The sequence below is a fragment of the Delphinus delphis genome, chromosome 1 (genome assembly GCF_949987515.2).
Source record: "Delphinus delphis chromosome 1, mDelDel1.2, whole genome shotgun sequence".
NCBI classification, from domain to species: Eukaryota; Metazoa; Chordata; class Mammalia; order Artiodactyla; family Delphinidae; genus Delphinus; species Delphinus delphis.
The window spans coordinates 24478378-24503274 of NC_082683.1; the positions used below are offsets into that span (position 1 = coordinate 24478378).

General features: G+C 38.9%; 1 protein-coding gene across 3 annotated transcripts in view; it reads left to right on the forward strand.

Moving 5' to 3' along the window:
* ZCCHC17 (zinc finger CCHC-type containing 17) overlaps positions 1-24897 on the forward strand; it is a 55536-nt gene that overhangs the window by 9238 nt on the left and 21401 nt on the right. For all 3 annotated transcript variants that reach the window (XM_060017925.2, XM_060017934.1, XM_060017944.2), the window contains 3 exons: positions 6226-6283; positions 17624-17724; positions 19386-19477. In XM_060017925.2, coding sequence (XP_059873908.1) covers positions 6226-6283; positions 17624-17724; positions 19386-19477 — 251 coding nt within the window. The remainder of the gene's footprint in view (positions 1-6225; positions 6284-17623; positions 17725-19385; positions 19478-24897) is intronic.

Sequence of the window (24897 nt, forward strand, 5' to 3'; positions counted from 1 at the left end):
GTTCTTCCGGTCTTTCCCATCTCAGCAAACGAACCCATTATTCATTCAGGTACCCACGCTAGAAATCTGGGCATCATCTTTGATTTCTTCCCTTGATTTGATCTTGTTTCCTTCCTTCTCCAGTCCATTATCAAGTACTGTCTTTCTGCCTCCCAAATATGTCTCTGGTGTCTATACTTCTTTATCCCTTTGGCACCCCATTAGTTTAAGTTTTCATCTCTTGCCTGGCCCTCCTGGGCTCCCTACTTCTTTTGTAGTCCACTTCCAATCAGTTTTTCCACATTGCAGCCAGAATAACACTTGATTGATTGATTGATTGATTTGGCTCCCTGCACAGCTTGTGGGATCTTAGTTCTCTGACCAGGGATTGAACCCAGGCCCTTGACAGTTAAAGCCCCGAGTCCTAACCAGTGGACTGCCAGGGAATTCCCCAGAATAACATTTTAAAAACAGATTGGACCAAGTTGCTTTCTTGAAGTTCTCCTAGGCTTCTCATTGTACTTGAATGTATCCAAACTTGTTTTCGTGACCCTTACCTGACTTGGCTTCTGCTTACTCTGGCAATGTTGTTTAGTTCCACTCTACTCATGCTGTGGCCACTCTGGCCTCCTTATAGCTCCAAACATCTAAGCCTGCTTCCTTCTCAGGACTTTTACACATGCTGTTGTTTCTAACTGTCCCATTTTCTCACCAACTTCTTTTCATCTTTTAGGTCTCAGCCCTAATGTCATCTCCTCAGATCTTTTTCCCACCATAAATAAATAGGCTCATGTTATATTTATTTTGTACTTGCTTAAAGTCTTTCTTTCTCAGAGGACACTAAGCTCCATGAAGACAGAGCCCTGTCTGTTTTGTTTACTGTTGTATATCTCAGTCCCAGGTAGGTGGGTAGAAAATAGTAGGTGCTCAATACACCTTCATAACTGAGTGAATGATCAGTCTTTGAGGGAGGAGGCATCGTATTTGTTTAGAGAGCAGAGGCGTTGGAACCAGGCAAAACCTGGATTCCGTCCTAGCTCTTTTACTTACTAACTGTGTGATCCTTGAGATCGTCACTTAATTTCTTTGAGCCTCAGTTTTCTCTTTTGTTAGATGGAGATAAAAACAACTTTCATAGGATTGTGATGATGGTTAAATAAGCTATCATCTATAAAAACACAATGCCTGAGACGAAGTAGGAATTCATTAACGTTGTCACCCTTTTTTAAAAAAAATTATTTATTTATTTATTTATTTTTGGCTGTGTTGGGTCTTCGTTGCTGCATGCAGGCTTTCTCTAGTTGCGGCGTGCAGGCTTCTCATTGTAGTGGCTTCTCTTGTTGCGGAGCACGGGCTCTAGGCGCGCGGGCTTCAGTAGTTGTGGCCCTCGAGCTCAGTAGTTGTGGTTCGCGGGCTCTAGAGCGCAGGCTCAGTAGTTGTGGCACACGGGCTTAGTTGCTCCATGGCATGTGGGATCTTCTGAGACCAGGGATCGAACCCGTGTCCCCTGCATTGGCAGGCGGATTCTTAACCACTGTGCCACCAGGGAAGTCGCCAATCGCCCTTCTCTTGAAGCAAAAGTAAAGCCAAAAAATTGTTTTCAGCGTCTTATGAGTACCTGTAGTATTTTAACTGTATCATTCTTATGGCATTCATACTTGCTTTATGGTTGACAAAAGTTTTACCACCTAATAACATGAGGCCTTTGAAGACAGGCTTTGCGACTGTTGGTTGGTTATAGATAAATGTGGCTCTAGACTTCTGTTAAGTGTATCCCAACTTGTAATGTAATAGACAGGATACAAAGGATGATAACATTCTAACAAATAGCAAACAACTCTGCTCTTCAGAGCTTCTGTCCTCATTCTTTAGGGCCCATAGTATCCCCAGAGATCAGTGAGGTACCAGGGCTTAGAAAACGGAAATGGTAGCTCTGGAGATGAAATTGATTTTTCTGATCATGAAGCCCTCACTTGTCAGGTGTTGCACAAAAGAAAGAAGAGCTCTCTGCCCTCCACAAACTGACTCAGACTTCTAGTAAAGTGGCTCCTGATCTATGTCTTTTTCTTACATGAGATGGGGCTTGAATTAGTGTAGGTTTTATATTTTACTGTCAAGGATGGATGGGCTAGGGTGATGTTCAGAAAGAAGTTTATAGTTCTAATACTAGAACTATAGTTTTACTATTTCAGGAACACATTTTGAAAAATGCCTAGGAGTGACTGGAATTAGGGAGAGAGAAATTTCATGGTAAATTGGAAACAGGAAACTATTTTTCAGAATATTCATCCAACAAACACTGAGTGCCTAATATTTAAAAAGAAGAAGTTACATTAAAATTCAAAAGAAATTTTGTAGGCCTAATGTATGTTAGCACTTTGACACGTTACCTGTCAATTGACTTTCTCCAAAGAAATTGTTAACCCCATTTTATGGATAAGGAAACTTTTTAGAAGTTAAGTAATTGCCCAAATGATTAATAAATGGCAAGTTCTAAATCAGGTTCTCCAAGTCTGCAGCTGGGGTTGTTCAACTGTTCATAAATGCATGGAGGAACCAAAAGACCCATAAGAGAACTCTTTTGACTGAATTGGGGTAGTATAGGAGGAAGGTAGATGGTAAATCTGGTTGTTCCACAGTTATTTGTTTGTACCTCTATCACGACATTTATCGTCTGTCTTGTACTATCATTACTTGTATACGTGTCTGTCTCCTCCATTAGATTGGGTGTTACTAGAGAGCAGAGGCCATGTTTATCTCATGTATCTTGGTAACTTATTCAAATTCATTTAAAAACAGACTGGGCATCTCTCTCTCTCTTTTTGTTTTCGCTGCACCAAGTGGCATGCAGGGTCTTAGTTCCCTGACCAGGGGTTGAACCCGTGCCCCCTGCAGTGGAAGCATGCAGTCTTAACCACTGGACATCAGGGGAAGCCCTGGGCATCTCTTTTTATACGTTGTTTTTATTTCACAGTGCTTGACATGGTATCTTGCATGCAGGTGCTCAGTAAATGTTTGAATTAAATTGAATCCAAGCCTCTTAGGACCAGTTGCCTTTGAAGAAACTGGTGGTGCAGCCCATATCCTAGCAGCTCTTCTCTTAGCAGGCTCAGCAGGGTTGGGGGGCCCAGTGACAGAATAGCTGAGAAGCTAGTATTCATCCTTCCCTTGTCCTCTGAGGGACATCTTGCTGCCAGAGTCCATTAAGCATGGTAGGGAGCCCAAGCATAGCATTGAGATTTGGGATTTGGCTTAGCCCAGCCATAGCCAAAGAAATGCTGAGGCGAGACTGGTGTTGGTAAGTTGGAAATAGCATTGGACTAGAAGTCAGAAAACTTCTTTTCTGTACTTGGTCTTGATACTTTCCAACTTTGTGACTTTAGACAAGTAACATATCTCTGAGCCTCAAATTCCTCATTTACGTTATGGGGATAACAAGTTTCAAGGCCAGTGCAACGTCTAATCTGAAGATGGTAAATTCATTTTACCCAAGCCCTGAGTTCAGTTGAGATAATCACTGAATTTTCTCCCCTGAGCTATTTGATTAATTGTTCCTGGGACATCAGGCAGACTGTGTGAACATCTAAGGCAGGTGCCATTCTGTTAATTTCAAGTCTGACTGCTCCCTAGGAGACACAGTGATGGAAACACCTGCTGCTGGAAATAGGCAAGAATGTGTTTTCCCAACTGAACAGTTGAGTGCATTAACCTTTCCTTTGGGAAGAGGCCAAATTTAGGTCTATTATGATATTTCCTCAAAAGATAATAATGTGACACTGGAGCTTCAGTATTGAAAAGTGAGGTTGTTTCAATTTATAGCAGCAAGGTGATTTGGGCTCCAACTTCCAGGTGCTGCTTTTAAGTTGTTTAGATAATTATGCCCTTAACTAATGATATTAGACAGTATGAAGCATTTTAGCCCTCTTTCTAGAACCCTGGAGCAAAAGCCAAAGTGCCTTTAGTTGGTCCAGAAAGAAGGGATTTTCTTTTATTGCAGTTAAAAATATTGTCTTCTTTATCTATGCGGCCCTGTTTTACAGAGAACAACTCGCTTTGTGAACTTGGATAAGTACTTCATGTCTCTGGTCTTCACTTTCCTTATTTGAAAAATGACAGGATTAGATCAGCTAATCTCTAAAGTCCACCTTGCCTTGATTTTAAGTACTAGTATCTGCCTGGTTGTACTGTTTCTTTGGGAATATCTGGTCCCTAACCCAGTGTAGCATATTCATCATTGTAAAACAAGAGTTTAGGAATTTTGGTTCTTAACCCATTCTTTTTTTTAAATATATTTATTTATTTATTTATTTTTGTCGTTGTTGGGTCTTCATTGCTGTGCGTGGGCTTTCTCTGGTTGAGGCAAGTGGGGGCTACTCTTCGTTGCAGTGCACGGGCTTCTCATTGCTCTCATTGCTCCTCTTGTTGCGGAGCATGGGCTCTAGGCGCGTGGGCTTCACTAGTTGTGGCTCACGGGCTCTAGAGTGCAGGCTCAGTAGTTATGGCGCACGGGCTTAGTTGCTCCACGGCATGTGGGATCTTCCCAGACCAGGACTCGAACCCGTGTCCCCCGCATTGGCAGGCAGATTCTTAACCACTGCGCCACCAGGGAAGCCCCCCCTTCTCCTTCTTCCTTCCCCTTGTTTTAGTTATGTTTAAGCCAAAACAGTGATTGCCCAATATGAGATAACTAATTTTAAAGTCACTGGAAAGGACAAAGTTTATATGTGTAAGATCGTATTGAATATTTTATAAATAATAATGAATTTAGTGATGAATATAGTATATAGTGACAACTTTAATCCCAATCCACAATTGGGGGGTGGGGTGGGCTGGAGGAGAGCAATAGAGGTAGAGGCTGGGGTAATGATTTATCTGGCAAGGCTTTTGGGCCTTTTGTTTCTATTACATATTGCATATTACATAGATCCATCAAGCCTCTAACTTCTCCATTTTAGGTCAACTCTGCAAAAGACAACTCTTTTTCTCTCTGATTACATCTTTTCAGGTTCTGTCAGATGTCTGTGTATTGGCTTTTTCTCTAATTGTCTTGATAAAACCCAAGACTCTGGTTTGGAGTGAAGTGGAGCAAGCTGTATGGTCTGGTTGGTTTGAAGGTTAGGAAAAAGAGATGTTCTACATGATCCATTTCAAATTATTAAACTTCTCCATTTGGATTGGAGGCCTCAGTTCCAGATAATATAAAGTGTAACTTTATTACCTAATTTTCTGCTGTTTGTTCCTATGTCTTTTTGAGGGATTTCAGTACATGTGGGATTTGGGCATTCCTAAGTACTGTCATACCATCTGACAAACACACCAATCTCACCAATGTTTTTAATATGATCACACATACCTGTCAGTCTAAACTTCAAAAAACCAAAAAAAAAAAAAAAGCATTGCAGTACTATTTAACAATAGCCAGGTCATGGAAGCAACCTAAATGTCCATAAACAGAGGAATGGATAAAGAAGATGTGTTACATATATACAATGGAATATTACTCAGCCATAAAAAAGAATGAAATAATGCCATTTTCAGCAATACGGATGGACCTAGAGATTGTCATACTGAGTGAAGTAAGTCAAAGAAAGACAAATACCATATGATATCACTTACATGTGGAATCTAAAAAAAAGCTGCAAATGAACTTACCTATAAAACAGAAATAGAGTTATAGATATAGAAAATAAACTTATAGTTACCGGGGAGCGGGGATAAATTGGAAGACTGGGACTGATGCATACACACTACTATATATAAAGTAGATAATAAGGACTTACTGTGTAGCACAGGGAACTTTACTCAATACTCTGTAATGGCCTATATGGGAAAAGAATCTAAACAAGAGTGGAGATATATATATATATATATGTATAACAGATTCACTTTGCTGTACACCTGAAAGTGACACAACATTGTAAATCAGCTATACCACAATAAAAATTAAAAAAAAATTTAAATTGGGGAATTCCCTGACAGTCCAGTGGTTAGGACTCTGCACTCTTACTGCTGAGGGCCCAGACTCAATCCCTGGTCAGGAAACTAAGATCCCACAAGCTGTGCGGTACGACCAAAAAAAAAAAAACTTCAGAAAGAACATAATGTTTGACAGAACATCACTTTTAGGCAGTTTTGCAGCAGACAGAGGCAGTCAGTACCAAGTAGAAATTCAGGGAGACAAGGTTAAATGCTATGGGAGAGAGATTCTTATTTGTGTGACAAAGATTTTTTTTTTTGTCTTTATAGGTTGCTATGGTGACAGACTATGGAGCCTTTATCAAAATCCCAGGCTGTCGGAAGCAAGGTGGGAAACTATAACTTGAAATTCAGTGCTCTCATTTCACTCTCTTTACTGTCACCCCCACCACAGTTTAATTATAGGCTCTACTTTTTTCAGAGAGTAGTTTGTGTTTTTAGTGTAAAGATACGAATACGGACAGTTGATGACAGTTCGTTTTTAGCAAGTCTTAACTCAGAAGAATGGTGCTCTCTGACTTGTGGGGAGGGCTGGGGCATAACCACTTGTGTTCACTTCTAGAACTGACTCTTCCCTAAATTTCACCTGTGATCCTAGGGCGAGTCACTTGACCTCCTTTGGCTTAGGGTTTTGGGGAGGGCAAGCTACTTATTCTCTGAGGCCAACATTGTGAGTTTTCTGGTATATGGCATGTGGAAAGGAAATAGTATTGTAACGAATACAAATATACATAATGCTTTACTTTTCTTCACAATTGAGAGGTATCTATTGAACATTTTTGGAGTATCCTTTTCACATCTGTAATCTTATTTGTTTCTCAAAACAATTGTGTTAAGTAGAAAAGGTAGGTTCCACAGACTGGTGGCCTGATCAGAATGATTGAGCTAGGTCATGGCATGGCCAGGACTAGAACCCAGGCCTCCTGATGCCTAGCCCAGTGGGCTCTCTGCTCTGTTATACTGCTAGTGAATCAAAAGACTCAACTTGCTAATTCCTTGTGCTAAAATAAATGAAAGATTTATTAAAGATTTTAATGTAAAAGATGTAACCATAAGTGTTTTATCAGAAGAAAATAAAGAAGAATATTTGACTATATAAAAGTCAATATAGGGCTTCCCTGGTGGCGCAGTGGTTAAGAATCCACCTGCCAATGCAGGAGACACGGGTTCGAGCCCTGCTCCGGGAAGATTCCCCATGCCACGGAGCAACTAAGCCTGTGCGCCACAACTACTGAGCCTGTGCTCTAGAGCCTTCGAGCCACAGCTACTGAAGCCCACGCACCTAGAGCCCGTGCTTCGCAACAAGAGAAGCCACCGCAATGAGAAGCCCACACACAGCAATGAAGACCCAACGCAGCCAAAAATAAACAAATTAAAATAAAAATTCAATATAGAAGTATATTTGACTACGTAAAAGTCAAAAACATAATTGCAAAAATCATCATATGCAAAGTTAAGTTAGGAAAAAGAATTTTCAGTCCATATCACACAGGACTAATAAAAAAGAGGAAAGTAGGAAAAGGGGCCAAGGATATGAGAGGATAATTCATAGGAGAAAAAAATACCAGTTGAGCAGTAAATATCTTAAAAGATGCTCATTCTCAATATTGATTAAAAATATAATATAAACTGTGATATATCCATACAATGGAATACGGTTCGTCAGTACAAAGGAATGAGAATGAAGTATTGATACATGTGACAACCTGGATCCGTTTCCAGAAAATTTTGCTGAGTGAAAAAAGCTAATCCCAAAAGTTTACATATATTATGATTCCATTTATGTAACATTTTTTAACAGCTTTTTTGAGACATAATTCACATACCTACATTTCATCCAAAGTGTACAATTCAGTAGTTTCTAATATATTCTAACATATTCACAGAATTTTGCAACTATCACCACAGTTTGAGAACATTTTCGTCAGAAAAAAGAAACTCTGTAGCTATTAGCAGTCACTCCAAATTCCCTGTCTCCCTCTCTCCTCTGCCCCCAGCCTTAGACAACCAGCTATCTACTTTTTGTCTTTATGTATTTGCTTATTCTGGACATTTCTTATAAACGGAATCATACAACATGTGGTCTTTTGTGGTGGGCGTCTTTCATTCACTTAGCATGTTTTCAAGGTTTACCTGTTTTGTAGCATGTATCAGTACTTCATTCCTTTTATTGCCATTCCAAAATGTGTGGAATCAACAGCCAGTTCTCCGGTTCTCTGATTCTTTGATAGCAAGTGGGCGTCCAACAATTCAGTTAATTCTGACACTAACTACCCAGAGGTACTGTCAGACTCTACAGGTTTAAGGTCTCAGTCTCACAAGACTGCCCTCATTTCAGACACCACTTGCAAGTATCCTGTCCCTGTGTTACGCACACTTCTGTCTGACCTGGCTATGAATTTGAAGGTTCCCACACCACCTTCCCAAGATTGGATAACTTGTTAGAACAACTCACAGAACTCAGGAAAATGCCATACTTAACAGTTACAGTTTATTATAAAAGATACAAATGAACAGCCAGGTGAGGAGGTACATAGGGTAGGGTCCAAAAGGACCCTGAGTGCAGGAACCTCTGTCTCTGTAGAGTTGAAGTTCATCACCTTCATGGTGTGTGGATATACTTGCCAACTCAGAAGCTCTCCAAACCTTATCACTTAAGGGTTTTTGTGGAGACCCCATTACATGGCCATAATTGATTAAATCATTGACCACTGATCATTTAACTCCATCTCCAGCCCCTCTTCCCTCCCTGGAAGTTGGAATGGGGCTGAAACTTCCAACCTTCTAATCACACAATGATTCCTCTGGTCGTTACCATCTCCCATCTTGAAGCTCTCTAGCGGCTGACCAATAGTCACCTCATTAGCATAAACTTGGGTAAGATTGGAAGGGTCTTGTTATAAATCACTAGATGCTCCTATCAGGAAACTCCGAGAGTTTAGGAGCTCTGTGCCAGGAACCAGGGACAAAGACCAAATACATATTTCTTATTATACCACAGTATCAGTGCCGATATCCTAGTTGTGATAGTTTTGTGATATCCTAGTTTTGCCAAATGTTACCATTGGAGGAAACTGGGTAAAGGGTTCATAAGATCTTTCTGAATTATTTCTTTCAACTACATGTGAATCTAAAATTATTTTTAAAATATTTTTTAAAGTGTTGGCTATTTCCAACAATAGTTCCATTTACTATTGAGAACGTAAATTGTTACATACTTTGGTAATATCTGTTAATGTTTTTAATGTGCTTACTCTTTTGATCCAGCAGTTCTTTAGGGAATATAGTTTGCTTTATGGAATTATGTAAATTATGTACATCTATGCAGTGAACTATGCAGATGATAAAAAGAATGATAACTGTATTTCTAAGATACTTTGGCGCTGGTACTGTCTTCCTTTTACCATAAGGGTCAATGGAAAGTTTTTATACAATTCCACCACACTGATACCTGACTGATAGCAGTTGTAAGACACCATTGGTTATAAGAAGCATTCCAATTTCAGAGATGTTAAAGTGAGGGGGAATAGTGCATCAGTAAAACAGGGTAAGTCAATTTACTGAAATGGAAAGGTGTCTAAGCTAACAAAATGAAAAAGCATGTTGCACAAGAATTTGTATAGCATGACCCTTCCCCCTTTTAAAGCATGTTTACATATGCCTAGTATTTTAAACATTATTGCGTATATTTAGAAGAAAGTCTGGAAGAATAGGCAACAAATTATTAACAGTGGTCACCTCTGGGGAGCTTGGTTTGCTAAGGGAGAGATGTACATGGAAAAGGGACTTTCACTATTTGCAGTTCTTTAAAACAAAATTTTTCTTTTACAGAAGTCCAACAGCTGATTTTGCTAATAAAGCCATACCTCTAGCCTTGGAGACTATGTACTCTGCTGCAAATTGCATCTTGGCGAATTAGAAATGGCTCACCAGTAGTTTCCAAGCTTGCAATAAGCAATCTGTAATAAAGTTTCTCGTTTTACGTTCACTGGGATGTAATGAGGTGTAACTCATCCTCATCCCTATAGGGTATGCACCTCTTTTGATCCGAGGACAGCTTTTCTTGTCAGTGTACTTGCCATAGCTGCCAGTACCTGAAAGTCCCATCCTTACTTGAATATTTATGTGACACTTTGGGGACTGTGTGGCAATTAAAGGCCTGCCATCTTCCAGCAGTTAGTCTTCAACTCACTTGTGTCCATAGCCTGTCAGGTGATGCCTCTGATTGTGACTGCCAGTTTACAAGTCAATCTGTCAGTCTGACAGCTGTGCTAAGACAAGCCTTGGAAGGGGAGCTCAGGGAGCCAAATAATTAGATGGAAACTCTGTGAGTTCTAATCCTGGGCCCTTCTGTAGGTTCATTGGGTAACTGGAGCAGTTACAGTGTATTTCAGCTTCTCCACCCTTGCATGGAGGAAGATGATTAAGTCCCACCCTGAAAGGACTGAGTTATGAAACAACTGGTCTGCAGATTTTAACATCTCTCATTCAGGAAGGTAGACTCTAATTTGAGTCATTTTTCTCAGATTTCTATTCTCAGAATTTTTTAATCACTACTCAGTGAAAGACCCCTTCCTAGTATTGAAGTCTAAACTAGATTTTCCTTCCCCTCTCATGGTGTTGTCCAATAGAACTTTCTACAGTGATGGAAATGTTCTATATTTGTTCTGATGTGTTTTCTAACACCAACCAGTTCTCCAGTTCTCTGCGCACCAACGGGATGTCTAACAATTCAATTCAATTTTGACACTACCGGGAGTTAGTGTCAGGTCCCATAAGTTAACGGGGCTCATTCCCACAAGAATGCCCCCACTTGAGATGCTAGTCGCAAGTCCTGAGCCACCCTTATTTCTAGCTGACCCACTATGAATCAGGAGTTCCATTGACCCCCTCCACAAATTTGATAATTTGCTAAAATGGCTCACAGAACTCAGGAAAACACTTTCTTTTTGTTTGCTGGTTTATTATAAAGGATACAAACAGGAACAGCCAAACGGAAGAGATGTATAGGTTAAGATACGGGAGGAGGGGTACACAGAGCTTCCATGTCCTCTGGCATACGACCCTCCAGCAAGCTGAGGTGTTTACCAACCCAGAAGCTCTCTGACTCTCATTGTTCAGGAGTTTTTATAGAGCTCTATCTCCAGCCCCTCCCCCAGGAGGTCAGTGGAGCTGAAAGTTCCAATCCTTTAATCACTTGGTCTTTCTGGTGACAGCTCCATCCAGAAACTATCAAGGGGCCCCACAACTAAGTCACCTCATTAGCATAAACTCTAGTATGATCAAAAGGGGCTTACTATGAATTACAAAGACACCCGTATCACTGGGGAAATTCCAAGAGTTTTAAGAGTTCTCTGCAGGGACCAGGGACAAAGACCGAATATATTTTTGTATTATACCACATCTGTGCTGTCTAATACAGTAGCCCAGCAACTTTTAAGTTTTGTTTATTTTGATTAAACTTCAGTGTAAAACATCTGTAGCTAGTGACTATCGTAGTGGACAATGCAGCCCTATATATTTATGAAGTTCTTTTTTTCTCTACTATCCTCTGCCCACCAGCACTAAACTATGAAATTTTGAGAGTAGAGATTGTTCAGTGTTAAACACTTTTAAAGTGCCTTGCTTGTGGTTAGTAGCACAAATATTTTTAGCAAAGAATTCAGGTTTAACAAAATATTATTGAGTTCTATTTTCTGGTCAGTATGTTATGTGGGAACACAGAGATAAGAAAACATAGTCCCTGCTGCTCTCAGATTGTTCACAGTCTAGAGATGTAAACAAATTACAATGTGGTGTAATAAAATAAGTGAAGTTGCCGTTAATCCACTGAACTGTGGAATAGTTAGGCTGTTGGGATGAGTCGGGGCCTACTACAGTGCCTGAGATATAGTGGGTGTTCATTGAATTTTATTAAATGAATACATGAATCCTAGTCCCAGCTCCCCCATTTACTAGCTTCTTGACTATAGCAGGTTGCTTAGTCCTTGAGCCTTAGTTTCCTTATCTGTGAAATGGGATGATGTGTATACTTTAGTTTCTTGACAAGCAGGATGATGTCTTACTCATCCTTGGATCCACTTTTGCTTATAATATAGTGGATATTTAGTAAATGTTTGAAGGAATTCATAATCTCAACAAGATAAAGGATGTGCAAGCACTTTAATTTATGTGCTTACATTATTGTCATATACTGCTGATTGGAGATAACTTATTTGACAAGTCTAGAGAGGGAATGCAGTGCCCCAAAGATAAAGGAGACCTTTTATTTTGACATTTTTGGGCTGCAGCTGTCCCCTAATAGTTTGTAAGTTTTAACCTCTTTCCTTTATTGTCAATGGAATTTGTGAAATTAATGGTGAACCTAACACAGTTGGGAGAATATTCTTAAGGGAACTATAATGGGCTGTCTGTTTTTCTCATATGGCGATTTAGATGCTAGCTCTTTCCAAGTTGTCAGAATTTTTTTTTCTTTCTTTTACCAGCATACACTCAGATGGGACTCATTCTGTTTAAGTGTTATGTTAGGTTTACTGAAAGATGATGGATTTGATATGCCCTTTGGGCATTTACGGCTTAATGTCAGAGATCCAGACACACACTCCCCCCTTCCATGTGACATGATGAGCAAAGCATTTTTGTTGGTTTCTGTTCTGGAGCGTTTGCTAAAACAGAATTAGATGTGTTTCTACTGTTGTAGATGAGATCTTTCTCTTTTTAATTGAAAAGATAACAGATTGATAATAAAAAAATGGAGAAATATCTACTGTGTTGTAGAAGACCTGACAGACTCATATTTGAATTGCAGTTCTTTCTTTATCAGCTTTGTGACCATGGACAATTTACTTAACTTCTAGACTATTTCCTCATGTGAACCTAATGTCACAGGGCTGATGTAAGGTTTAAATGAATGTGTGGATGTTCTGTATCTAGTGAAATACCCAGTACCAAGGAGGGAGCCTCATGTTTTATATGGTGCCTTCTACCATATGCATTTAATCCAACTGTTGGTAGTGTATCTGGGTAACAATGAAGTACCTCCCAAGAATTCAGGCTGTCTTCCGAGAATGAAACTAATGATGAATCCTACACAGAGTATAGGATTAGCCATAGACAGAAATATACCAGGTAATTGCCTATAAATCTGTGACTGAGGAGTTGGGAGCATTCAAGACTTCAACAAGATAATCTGGGTTTAATTCTAGGGAAAAAGGGATTGGAATGCAATTGCACTTTAGTAGGCTGAAGTCTAATTGATTGTATCATTCTACTAGGGAGAGATTATATGAGCAGATATCAATCTCTGGAACATAGTAAAAGAAAGCCTGAGAGCCTGAAGTTGGCAGTGTTTATTTTGCCTTAATAAGGAAAAAATGAATCTGATGGTAGGAACTAGAGAGATGGATTCTTTTATGAGGGGGTCCGTTAAACCTTCATGGACTGGAAACATCTCTCAAAACGTTTGTCTCCCTTTTGTTCTGATTCCGTGTTGAAGCAATTTTTGATCACTAATCTAATTTTTCGGTATTTGATACTGGGGTCAGTGGGTAGTTTACCTAGATAAGGACTTGGAACCTTCCAAGTATAAGAAAAGTGTATCCTCTGTTGTAAATTAATAAATTGGTGAATTGTGTCTATCAACGAACCAATCACTAAATTGACAGTCTGATTAATGTATTTTGGCATGTAAGCATCTGCATGCTGAAGGCTCCTACGTTTGTATCTTCAGCTTACACCCCTTGTCTGAGCTACAGACTTACATATCCAACTGCCTACCTGACATTTGCATTCAAGACTGTGGGCTAGACCATTTCTCTTGTTTAATTCACCCAATAAACTAAGGAGATAAGCCATTAATGTTTCAACTATAAAAATCCTACACCCCAGCATAACAATTTTTATGTTCCCTTTTCATCTGTGTGCATATGAGACATAATTTTACATAATTTCAATCATAGTGTACATATAATTTTACATTTTGCTTATATATATATATATATATATATATATATAGGTTTTTATGGTTAAAATTTTTATGGTTAAAACTATTGCATGCTTGTAGAAAAATAAGGGGAAAAACTACCAAAGCAAATGATCGTTGTGTGATATTACTACCACACAGAGATAGGCACTGTTAACATTTCAGTGTATTTCTTTTTTTTTTTTTTAATTTTTATTTTTTTAATTTATTTATTTTTGGCTGTGTTTGGTCTTCGTTTCTGTGCGAGGGCTTTCTCTAGTTGCGGCGAGCAGGGGCCACTCTTCATTGCGGTGCGCGGGCCTCTCACTGTTGCAGCCTCTCTTGTGGAGCACAGGCTCCAGATGCGCAGGCTCAGTAGTTGTGGCTCACGGGCCTAGTTGCTCCGTGGCATGTGGGATCTTCCCAGACCAGGGCCCGAACCCGTGTCCCCTGCATTGGCAGGTAGATTCTCAACCACTGCGCCACCAGGGAAGCCCAGTGTATTTCTTTATGGTCACATATGTGCATAAAAATTAACATTGAGATTAAGATTATATTCTATATATACATTTTGCAGCTTTTACACTTAATGAATGTTAAACATTTCTTTGTCTTTTAAAATACTTTTTGTAAACATCTAAAAGCATTATTCTATCATTCAGATGTACCACATAATCTTTTTAAGTTGTTTGTAGTTTTTCATTATTAATGCTTTACAAAAGTGCCATATTTAACTAAGAGAGATGACTGGGCCAGAAAATATCCTGCTTTGGGATCACATGGGAGAAGGACAAATGGTTAACTCACTCTTTCTTTGTGGTACTCCAATAAATAGACCTGTTTGAGAAAAAAAAAAAAAGTTCTCTCAACTATATTAGGTTCAACAGTAATTTCTTTCCCAACTTCCATTAGCAGTTCAGGAAAGAAGTGAATTTGAGAATTAGAGGACAGTTGTAGCGGAAAAATGTCAAAATGAAACGTTACCCATTCCTTTAGGGCATCTGAATTTCCTCTCTGGATTTTCCATTTAGGTTACTCTGCTCATTACATGATCATGAAAAAGAAAAAAGCCCAGCTCCATGAATTTTATCCAATTTAGAGATTATGTGATGGTCTAAAATTTTAAACATGGGTTATATAATGTATATAGAATATTTTGGTTCCTGGGGTATTGAACCATAGGCTATCAACCTCCAGAATCAGCTGAAGTAGGTCTGAGAGACCCAATAACCATGATCAGAGAAAGCAGTGGCTTCCCACAGGAGCTCCAAACACAGGGTAGATATTTTGAGTTACAGGCATGTGCTGACAGCTTTGCGTATGCATGTGTGTGAGAGAGAGACTGAGAATAAAGGTTAGTAATTCTCTCAGGAACCTTCAGGTAAGGCAGGTTTTTTGGACATAAATCTTTGTTTGACTTGTCAAGTTTTTTCTTTAGATTCCTGGTTTATTTTCATTCAAAATAATTGTTTATTATACTCATTTCCCTCAATATAGTTTTCTCTATTATTAAAACATCTGAAAATAAAACATTAACCTGCGATCCATAGCAGTTTAGATTATTTCTTTCTAATTTTTAGAATCTGTGTTAAGCATTTTTATTATTTAAATGACAAAATGCTCGTTGCCTACAATGTTTGGCACATAGTAGGCACTCAATAAATATTTGCAAAAGAGTGAATTATTGATGTATTTTTACATAATCTTTTGAACATTGTTTTTAATGGGCCAAGTAGCTGTACCATAGTTGACTTAACCATTACTCTATTGCTAGATATTAGGTTGTTTCTAATTTTTTTCTGTCTTAAAAATACATTGAATATTTTGATATAGATCACTTTTCTAGGTGCATATAGATTTTTCTGTGTATAAGATTATTTTTTTAGTCTCAGAAGTGATTATGGGTCAAGTTAATTATTAGAACTCTTGGTTGCAAGGGACAAAAATACAGGAGAAACGTTTTGTCTAATTTAGTTGGGGAGTAAATTTAGCTTCCACCGGGGCTGGATCAGGTGCTCAGTTTATGCCTTCAGGGCTTTGGTCGCTTCTTTATGCAGCCTCTTCTTTTGCTTCCCTCTGGCTTACTCTTGCCACCTGGTGGTAAAGATGAGCATTGGTAACTTTCTGTAGTTTATAATCCTGACAAAAGGCTTGAGAAAGTGGATTTGATTTAGCTAGCATCTTGTGTCTGTCCCTGAACCAATCAATTGTTGTGGCCTGGGGAATGAAGTAATTTGATTGACCACGCCTGTGTCATGTGCCCACAGCTGGGGGTCAGATCAGCTCCAACCAAATTATAAGGACTGACCAGATTATTTTAGAATGTAGGGAAGGTGGTTCTCCCAGAAAGGGACCTTGGACAGACAAGGAAAAGGATTTAATTTTATTAAATATTTTTATCACTCTTGATAGCCATTGCTAAATGGTTTCTAAAGATTTATATTAGCCTCAGAAATATTTCTTATTTTACTATAGTCATATCAACATTGGATATTATCTTCTAAATATTTTGCTAATTTAATAGATTAAAAATGTCACCTTGTTTATATTTACTTTTTTCACTTATCATAATTATTTTCTGTAACTGTCATTTAAATGGCTGCTTACTCCTTTCTTTTTTGCTTTGGCTGCATTGGGTCTTCGTTGCTGCGCGCAGGCTTTCTCTAGTTGGGACGAGCAGGGGCTACTCTTCGTTGCAGTGCGTGGGCTTCTCATTGCGGTGCTTCTGTTGTTGCGGAGCACGGGCTCTAGGCGCGCGGGCTTCAGTAGTTGTGGCGCACGGGCTTAGTTGCTCTGCAGCACGTGGGAGCTTCCCGCACCAGGGCTCGAACCCATGTCCCCGGCATTGGCAGGTGGATTCTTAACCACTGCGCCACCAGGGAAGTCCCTGTTGACTCTTTTTTGAAAGATTTATCATAATTTACCAAGCTGTTTTCCAATTATTCGTCGTTTAGATTGTTTCGTCATTTTTATTTTTAACCTTGGTAGGTAATAATACTGTAAGTATTTTTTTTTTACATCTTTATTGGAGTATAATTGCTTTACAATGGTGTGTTAGTTTCTACAAGTATTTTTATATGCCATAGATTTTTGCCTCTACTGAGTTTTTCTTTTGGAAAAATTCCAATGGTGATATTCTTGCATCAAAGGTATAAACATCTCTATGCCCTTTGTTTTCAAAGAATTTTAACAACTTGTATTTTTACCAGTATTATATAAATGTAGTTGTTGTATTACATCTCTACTAACATTAAACACTATTTTAAAGAATATTTGTTAGTTGATTAGGTATAAAAAGTGATCTCAAATTGTTTTTTTAAATAAGTTTATTTATTTATTTTTGGCTGTGTTGGGTCTTCGTTGCTGCACATGGGCTTTCTCTAGTTGCAGCGAGCAGGGGCTACTCTTGTTGTGGAGCCTGGGCTCTAGACGCGCGGGCTTCAGTAGTTGTGACATGCGGGCTTAGTTGCTCTGTGGCATGTGGGATCTTCCCGGACCGGGTATCGAAACCATGTTCGATCCCTGCAGTGGCAGGTGGATTCTTAACCACTGCGCCACCAGGGAAGTCCTCAAATTGTTTTAATTTGCAGTTTTAAATTAATGAAACCTTTTTCAGTGAATCTCCAACTCTTCTCCTTACTGTGTTATTTAGAGTATGAATACCAGACATGCCCTGTGCCTTATTTTATTTCTTCTTCTTGTGCTCAGGTCTGGTCCATCGAACTCATATGTCATCCTGTCGCGTGGATAAGCCCTCTGAGATAGTAGATGTCGGAGACAAAGTGTGGGTGAAGCTTATTGGACGAGAGGTAAAGTTCTGTGCAACTTTAACTCATTAGAAAGGATTAGGAAAAGCTGGGATTTTCTTAGTATTTCATGATGATATTTCATGAGTGTGTATGCATTGTTAACCATGGCTGATAATCTTATTTTTGAATCCTGCCACTATAATCTGACTTGAATTTAAACCTTTGGGCTGTCTGTCATGCAAACTCAGAAGGAATGGTGTGAACTGTATGATAAGTGTGGTGCAATAAGTACATGTTTATAAAACTTCCTTCCCTGAAGTTCACCCACATGGTGGGTGTGAAGAAAATACCAAAAAAGTAAAGAACCAAAAAGAGAGAAGAAAACTTAATCTATGAGACTATCTTTTAGTAGAAATCTTCCAGATGGACTTCAATTTGGACCAAAGCAGAAAGGGGCATAGAGTTTACAGTCATTTTTTCCTCATACCTGGCACCATGCAATATGAGGGAAATGAGAAAGCACTGGAGGATCCTGTTAACAGCAACTCACTTGAGTGTCTGCGGGTATGGACAAACCACAGGAGAAATGTGCACATACGCTGATACCTGCTCTTTTACCAGAGAATTGCAGGGGAGACAGGCCTGAAAGAAATATTATTCGACAGTTTTGAGTGCTTATTATGTACTAGGTCTGAGGGATACAAGAATCAGATGTAAATGACTCCAGTGGTTATGGAACTTATATAGATTATAACTGGAGGAGACAAATAAAAAGTAAGCAAGCTAAAATAATTAAAAATGTAAGTTATAGTAAGTGCTCTAATAGGTTCAAACAATGTGGAGGTAGATTTAGATAAAGGGGTCAGGAATGGGCTTTCTGCGGGGATGGTATATGAGCTGAGACCCAAAGGAAAAGGAACTAGTCATGTGAAATGTTAGGAAAAGAATATTCCAGGCAAAGAGAATAGCTAATACAAAGACCCCAAAGTGAAGAGGGCCTTCAAATGCTGGAGGAAGCAAAAGAAGACCAATGTGGCTAACAACTGTCTTCACATTTAAAGATGCTCTTAATTGTTTTCATGTTTTGTTTTGTTTTGTTTTTTTGCGGTACGCGGGCCTCTCACTGTTGCGGCCTCTCCCGTTGCGGAGCACAGGCTCCGGACGCGCAGGCTCAGCGTCCATGGCTCACGGGCCCAGCCGCTCCACGGCATGTGGGATCTTCCCGGACCGGGGCACGAACCCATGTCCCCTGCATCGGCAGGCGGACTCTCAACCACTGCGCCACCAGGGAAGCCCCTGTTTTCATGTTTAAAAAGCTTTTAGACGAAGTCCAAAAGGAGATCTAGTCCACTGGAATGTTCTGAAACCTATTCTGTGCTCATGGATCTCTGAACAGATTATTATGCTGAACTATCTAAAAGAAACAGCTTTCATTTTCTTCCTGGTTACTTCCACAGGCCCCAGATTTCTGAGCAACCATTTTTGTCTTTCCCCCCAGGAGGGTCAAGAATGATAAGAAAACCATTTCCTAAAATGCTTTTGCCATAGGATCTGCCTGTTATGCTTATTAGTACCCGCAATGTTCAGAGCACAGGACCTTGGCCATAAGAGGAACTCAGTGTTTGTTACATGATAAAAACTTCAATTCTTTGATAATTTTAGACCAGCAGTCTAAATGATGTACTTTGAGCTTTTGCTGACTTTGCTTTTGTTTTTTTCAGATGAAAAATGATAGGATAAAAGTATCCCTCTCCATGAAGGTTGTCAACCAAGGGACTGGGAAGGACCTTGACCCCAACAACGTTATCATTGAGTAGGTAAAATGTTTGGAAAGGCTAAAATCCTTCTACTTCTCAAACCACAGAATGCTGTAGTGAATCAGGCCCACTTGGGAACTCTACTGTTTGTAGGCTATGATATTGATGAGTTATGTGACCTTTGTGAGCTTTGGTTTTTAGAGGTATAAAGTGTTAAAGATAACACATTACTGCATAGAGTTCTAAGATGAAATGCTAACATGCACCTCCTAGCATAGAAGTGCACTGTCAATGGTTTCATTTCCTTCCCCTTATTCTTTTTCAGCTTCTGACCTTGAACCAGTTAGCCAACAAGCATTCATCGTGAGATATTTGTTATTTGCCTTTCTCCTAGCTCTGGGACTGAAAAAAGGCAGAGACCATGTAGGAGGAATAACTCCAGTGGGGTTTTAGACTCCTGCATATTGGGATGTGCTGTGTTCTGAACACAGCACCTTACTTTCACTGGCTCTTCTGACCTTTCATTTATGAATGGAAAATTTTCTCTGTAGGATACTGGCTGGTGATACAGGGAATCTGCTGTCTCAAAATCTTTCTTGAATACAGGCATACTTTGGAGATACTGTGGGTTCAGTTCTGGACCATCACAATAAAGCAAATATCTTAAGTAAATCGCATGAATTTTTTGGTTTCCCAGTGCATATAAAATAATGTTTACACTATATTGTAGTCTATTAAGTGTGCAATAGCATGATGTCTAAAAAACAGTGTATGTACCTTAATTAAAAAATACTTCATTGCTTAAAAAATGCTCTAACAATGACAGTAGTAACATCAAAGATCTCTGATCAGAGATCACCATAACAAATATAATAATAATAATAATGAAAAAGTGTGAAATATTGCAAAATTACCAAATTTGATACAGAGACATAAAGTGAGCAAATACTGTTGGAAAAATAGTGCCAGTAGACTTGCTCAACTCAGGGTTGCCACAGACCTTCAAATTGTAGAAATCGCAATATCTGTGAAGCTCAATAAAACGAGGGTATACCTGTATATGCCAGTGGTTTCTAACCAGGGGTTCCTAGGTCGCTAATATCCCTTGAAGGAGTCTTGGGGGTTTATGAACTGTTTCAAGTATTTCAGAAAGCCAACTAAAAAATCATACATTTATCCTCAGGTTAACCATGACATTATTTCACTGCTTCTCATGATAAAATATCACATTCTTTATCTCATGCTAATTGGGTGCTCTTAATGGCCATCATGTTATTTATTTTTTTAAATAAGAAAAAAATAAGAAATATTGTTTGAGTGGGATCTTGGCGGCACAATGTTTGGAAACCCTTAGGTTTATAGTTCTGAGCAAAATCATTTTGGATATGAAGGAAATTTACCTAAAAGGAAGGGAAATGATACTTATTGAATACATACTATGTGCCAGGCATTATGCCAGGTGGTTTGTGTACATCAGTGCATCTAATTCTCATAACAACCTGCAAAGTGGGTGTTATCTCCATTTTACTTTATTTTCTTAGTTTTAGCTTGATGCTTGGTGATAATTTGCCTGTGGTTATATAACACTTTCCATTTACATTAGGAATCTTTTATAACTCTGAGCTCAGAAATGTCATTTAAGTCTAGCATTTACTGATTGCATTGTAATAAATTACTTCTGCACCAAAGAATCCTGTCTATACAGACTCATTAAAAGCAGGGAAATTTCCCAAAGCCACCCTTATAAGGATAAAATATAAAACAAGTAAGATAAAAGAGCTACTTCTCTTTCTCACAACAAGGGAGGGGAAGGGAAAGGACCCCCTGGTTTTATGATGAATATGTCTTTATGTGTGGACTACTTCTAGTAATGACTAAGTGACCGAACTGTAACTTTTGTTGTAAACTATTTCTAGACTGCATCTAGGAAAGAAGCATGGCATAGTGGAATGATGACAGGTTTTAGAGTTAGACTTGAATCGGAAAGAGTCCTAGTTCTGCCACAAGCTAGTATACCACCCTGAGCAGATTAGCTAGCCTCTTTGAACCTCAGCTTCTTCAAAATGGAGGTAATGACACCTACATCTTAGAAATTATGGTATGATTTAAATAAAATCTTGTTTATAAAGAGCCTAATTGTCTAATCTATAGTAGAAACTTAACACATAGTGGTTACTTGTAGTTATTGTTTTAAAATGTTTCTTTGTTTTTCCTCTAATATCTGAGATTATCATACCCTTTCTTTTGAAAGGATATATAAAACCCATGAGGCAGAGGCCACATCTTATCTCCCATAGTGCCTAATGTATAGTAGTCATTAAGTTAGTGCATCCATTTACTCATTATTCAACATATATTTACTGGGCTCATATTCTATGTGAGGTATAATGGCAATACCAAGGTTTCTGCCTAAGGACCTTACTGCCTAGTGTAATGTGATAATTATGCAAATAACTTTAATTTTAAGACAACATGTAATAAATGTTAAAAGAATGTTTTAAAGGAAGGATTCTAGGAATTAGCTTGAAGAGGAAGAGTTGATATTAGGCCCTGATGGTCAGAGAAGACATAGCAATTGAGCTAGGTCTTGAAGAATGGATAAGATTTTGTCAGGCAGCAGGGGAAAGAATAGTATTCCAGGCAGAAGAAATAGTCTTGAGGAAAGGAATGAGGCAGGAAAGCACATGGCAATTCAGGAGTCTTGTTTAAGGAAAGAAGAGGGTATGGTCAGGTGCTAGAATGTAGGGCTTGAAAGATACGTTGGGGTCAGATTGTGAACAGCTTTGAATAGCAGTCAAAGAATATGAATGATTTTTAAAGCCTTTGAGTGGGAGAGACTCCTGAGCAGATTATTCTCTCCAGGTACCCCATTCTCTGGCCTCACCCTGTTAGGCTCAGTATCTTCATGCTACACAGCTACACAGAGTTTGTCAACTACCTTTCATTTTTCATCAAAATCTAGCTGTCTTATATTTCATTCCCTCAGGCCCCAAAGTATTAACGAGGTCATCTAATAAGTGAATCTGCAAGGGGTTAAATGGAAAGGGGTTAAATGCAGTGTCCAGTTAGGTTTAGCCGGCATAGTATAGTCTTTAGAAAGAGCATTTATGTTTCGCCACACTGTAATTATCCATTTATATATCTCTTTCCACTGGTAGACTATCTACCATGTCCTATCATTTTAATGTATTTACTCATATCATTGTACTAGCACTGGTGCTTGCCACTTAATAAACTTAAAAAAAAAAAGAAAGATTAATCCAGCTATGTGTGCTGGATGGATTAGAGGCAGGGAGACCAGTAAATGAATTATTACTGTTTAGGTGAAATGTAATGAAGCCTAAACTAGCGTGATGGCAATAAGGACAGAAAGGGAGACAGGTGGTGAGTGACACATTTGTTGAATTGGGCGTTAGGTGGGAGGTATGATTCGGCTTATAGTATGTTTGAATCTGCAGTGTATTGGAATTCATTATAATGAGGGTTTGATTAAGCTGCAACTCATAGTCACTTGAAACTCAGTTCTACAAATAAGGACATCCGAAAACAATAGAGTTTTCGTGACTGTTCAAGTTATGTCCCCAAGATCCTGCCTTGGTGGGATTTTCTGTTTGTTTGTTTGTTTAATTTTATTTTATTGTGGTGAGAACATTTAACATGAGATCTACCCTCTTAAGAAATATTTAAGTGTATAATAGTATTGTTGACTATACATACAATGTTGTACATTAGATCTCCAGAACTCACTCATCTTCCTTAACTAAAACTTTATGCCTGTTAAGTAACTCACGCACATTTACTTCTCCAGTCTCCTCGCCTTGGTTTTTGTTATTCAAGCTTCACCCTTTGAACTGACCCTCTCGCATGACCCATACCAGACAGTAGACCTCCTATCATTTGACTAAGATTCTTCTAAGGCAAAAGCTAGGGATTTGAACAGACATTTTCAGAACTTACACCATATGCTTTTCTGGTCTGTCCCAACTGGGAAGCCACTAGTCACATAGGCTATTTAAATGTAAAGTAATTAAAAGTAAATACATTTGGGGGCTTCCCTGGTGGCGCAGTTGTTAAGAATCTGCCTGCCAATGACAATGACAGTGGCAGACAAAATAAATAAAATAAATAAATTTATTTTTTTAAAAAAGTAAATAAAATTTGGTATCTAATTCCTCAATCACTAACCACATTTGAAGTGCTCATTAGCCATAGACATAAACTCAGACATAAATAGTCAGCAGTACAGACATAAATTTATAGAACTGTCCATCTTCGCATTCTTTTGGACAACAGTATGCTAGATGCTGTGCTTTCTGCTCAGATATAGAGAAGAACATGACATAGACTTTACTATTCAAGTCCTGGTTGTGGTACAGAGGATGAGGCAAAATGTAAACAAATCAGTAAAATAAAGTGAGTATTTAACTCTGCTTGTGGTAGAGTTTATAGAAGATACGATATTTGAGCTGAACTTTAAAGAATGAATGGGACAGAATATGGAGTATCTTCACCCTCTCTGTTTTTTCTCTTGAGCCCACATATCCCATGAAACTGTTGGCTGAAATTTGTGAAGTGAGTAGCTCTGTTTTGCTTTGATATTGTTATCCTGCATTTCTCTGGGTAATGTGGCTCTTTTGGCAGAATATTTCTGTTTTTGCTGGACTCTACAGAGACCTGGTTGGAAAATCTTAGGTGAAGTCAGAGGTCAAAGTTAAAGATGTTCAGGTAAAGAAAAATATTTTGGATGAAGAACAAAGAAATTTCAACAAGCTTTTTTTTTTAAATTTTAAAAATATATTTAATTAATTAATTTATTTTTGGCTGTGTTGGGTCTTCGTTGCTGTGCATGGGCTTTCTCTAGTTGCGGCGAGCGGGGGCTACTCTTCGTTGCGGTGCGCGGGCTTCTCATTGTCATGGCTTCTCTTGTTGCGGAGCACGGGCTCTAGGCATGCGGGCTTCAGTAGTTGTGGCTCATGGGCTCTAGAGCACAGGCTCAATAGTTGTGGCGCTCGGGCTCAGCTGCTCTGCGGCATGTGGGATCTTCCCAGACCAGGGATCGAACCCATGTCCCCGGCATTGACAGGGAGATTCTTAACCACTGTGCCACCAGGGAAGCCCCAACAAGCATTTATTGATGCTGTTGCTTGCCAAGCCTTGGGCTGAGGTGCCAGGGAAACAAACACAAGTAAGATATTTTTTAAACAGGCCCACGATCTAGAGTAGAAACAACTCTGTGGTGTGATATGTGCTAGGATTGACATGTGTATAGGATACAGTTAGAGTTTGAAAGAAAGAATGATCAGGAGTGATACTCGTCAATTAAACATTTTCTAAGAGTACTCTTTGCAGGTACTGTGTGTTATAGTAAAGATAAGAAATAAGAGCTATGACAACTAGGGTACTTTGGCTCTTCTTGTAGGAGTGTAATTGGTAAACACACTGTCTGGCAGTGTCTACTAAGGCAGATGCCCTACAA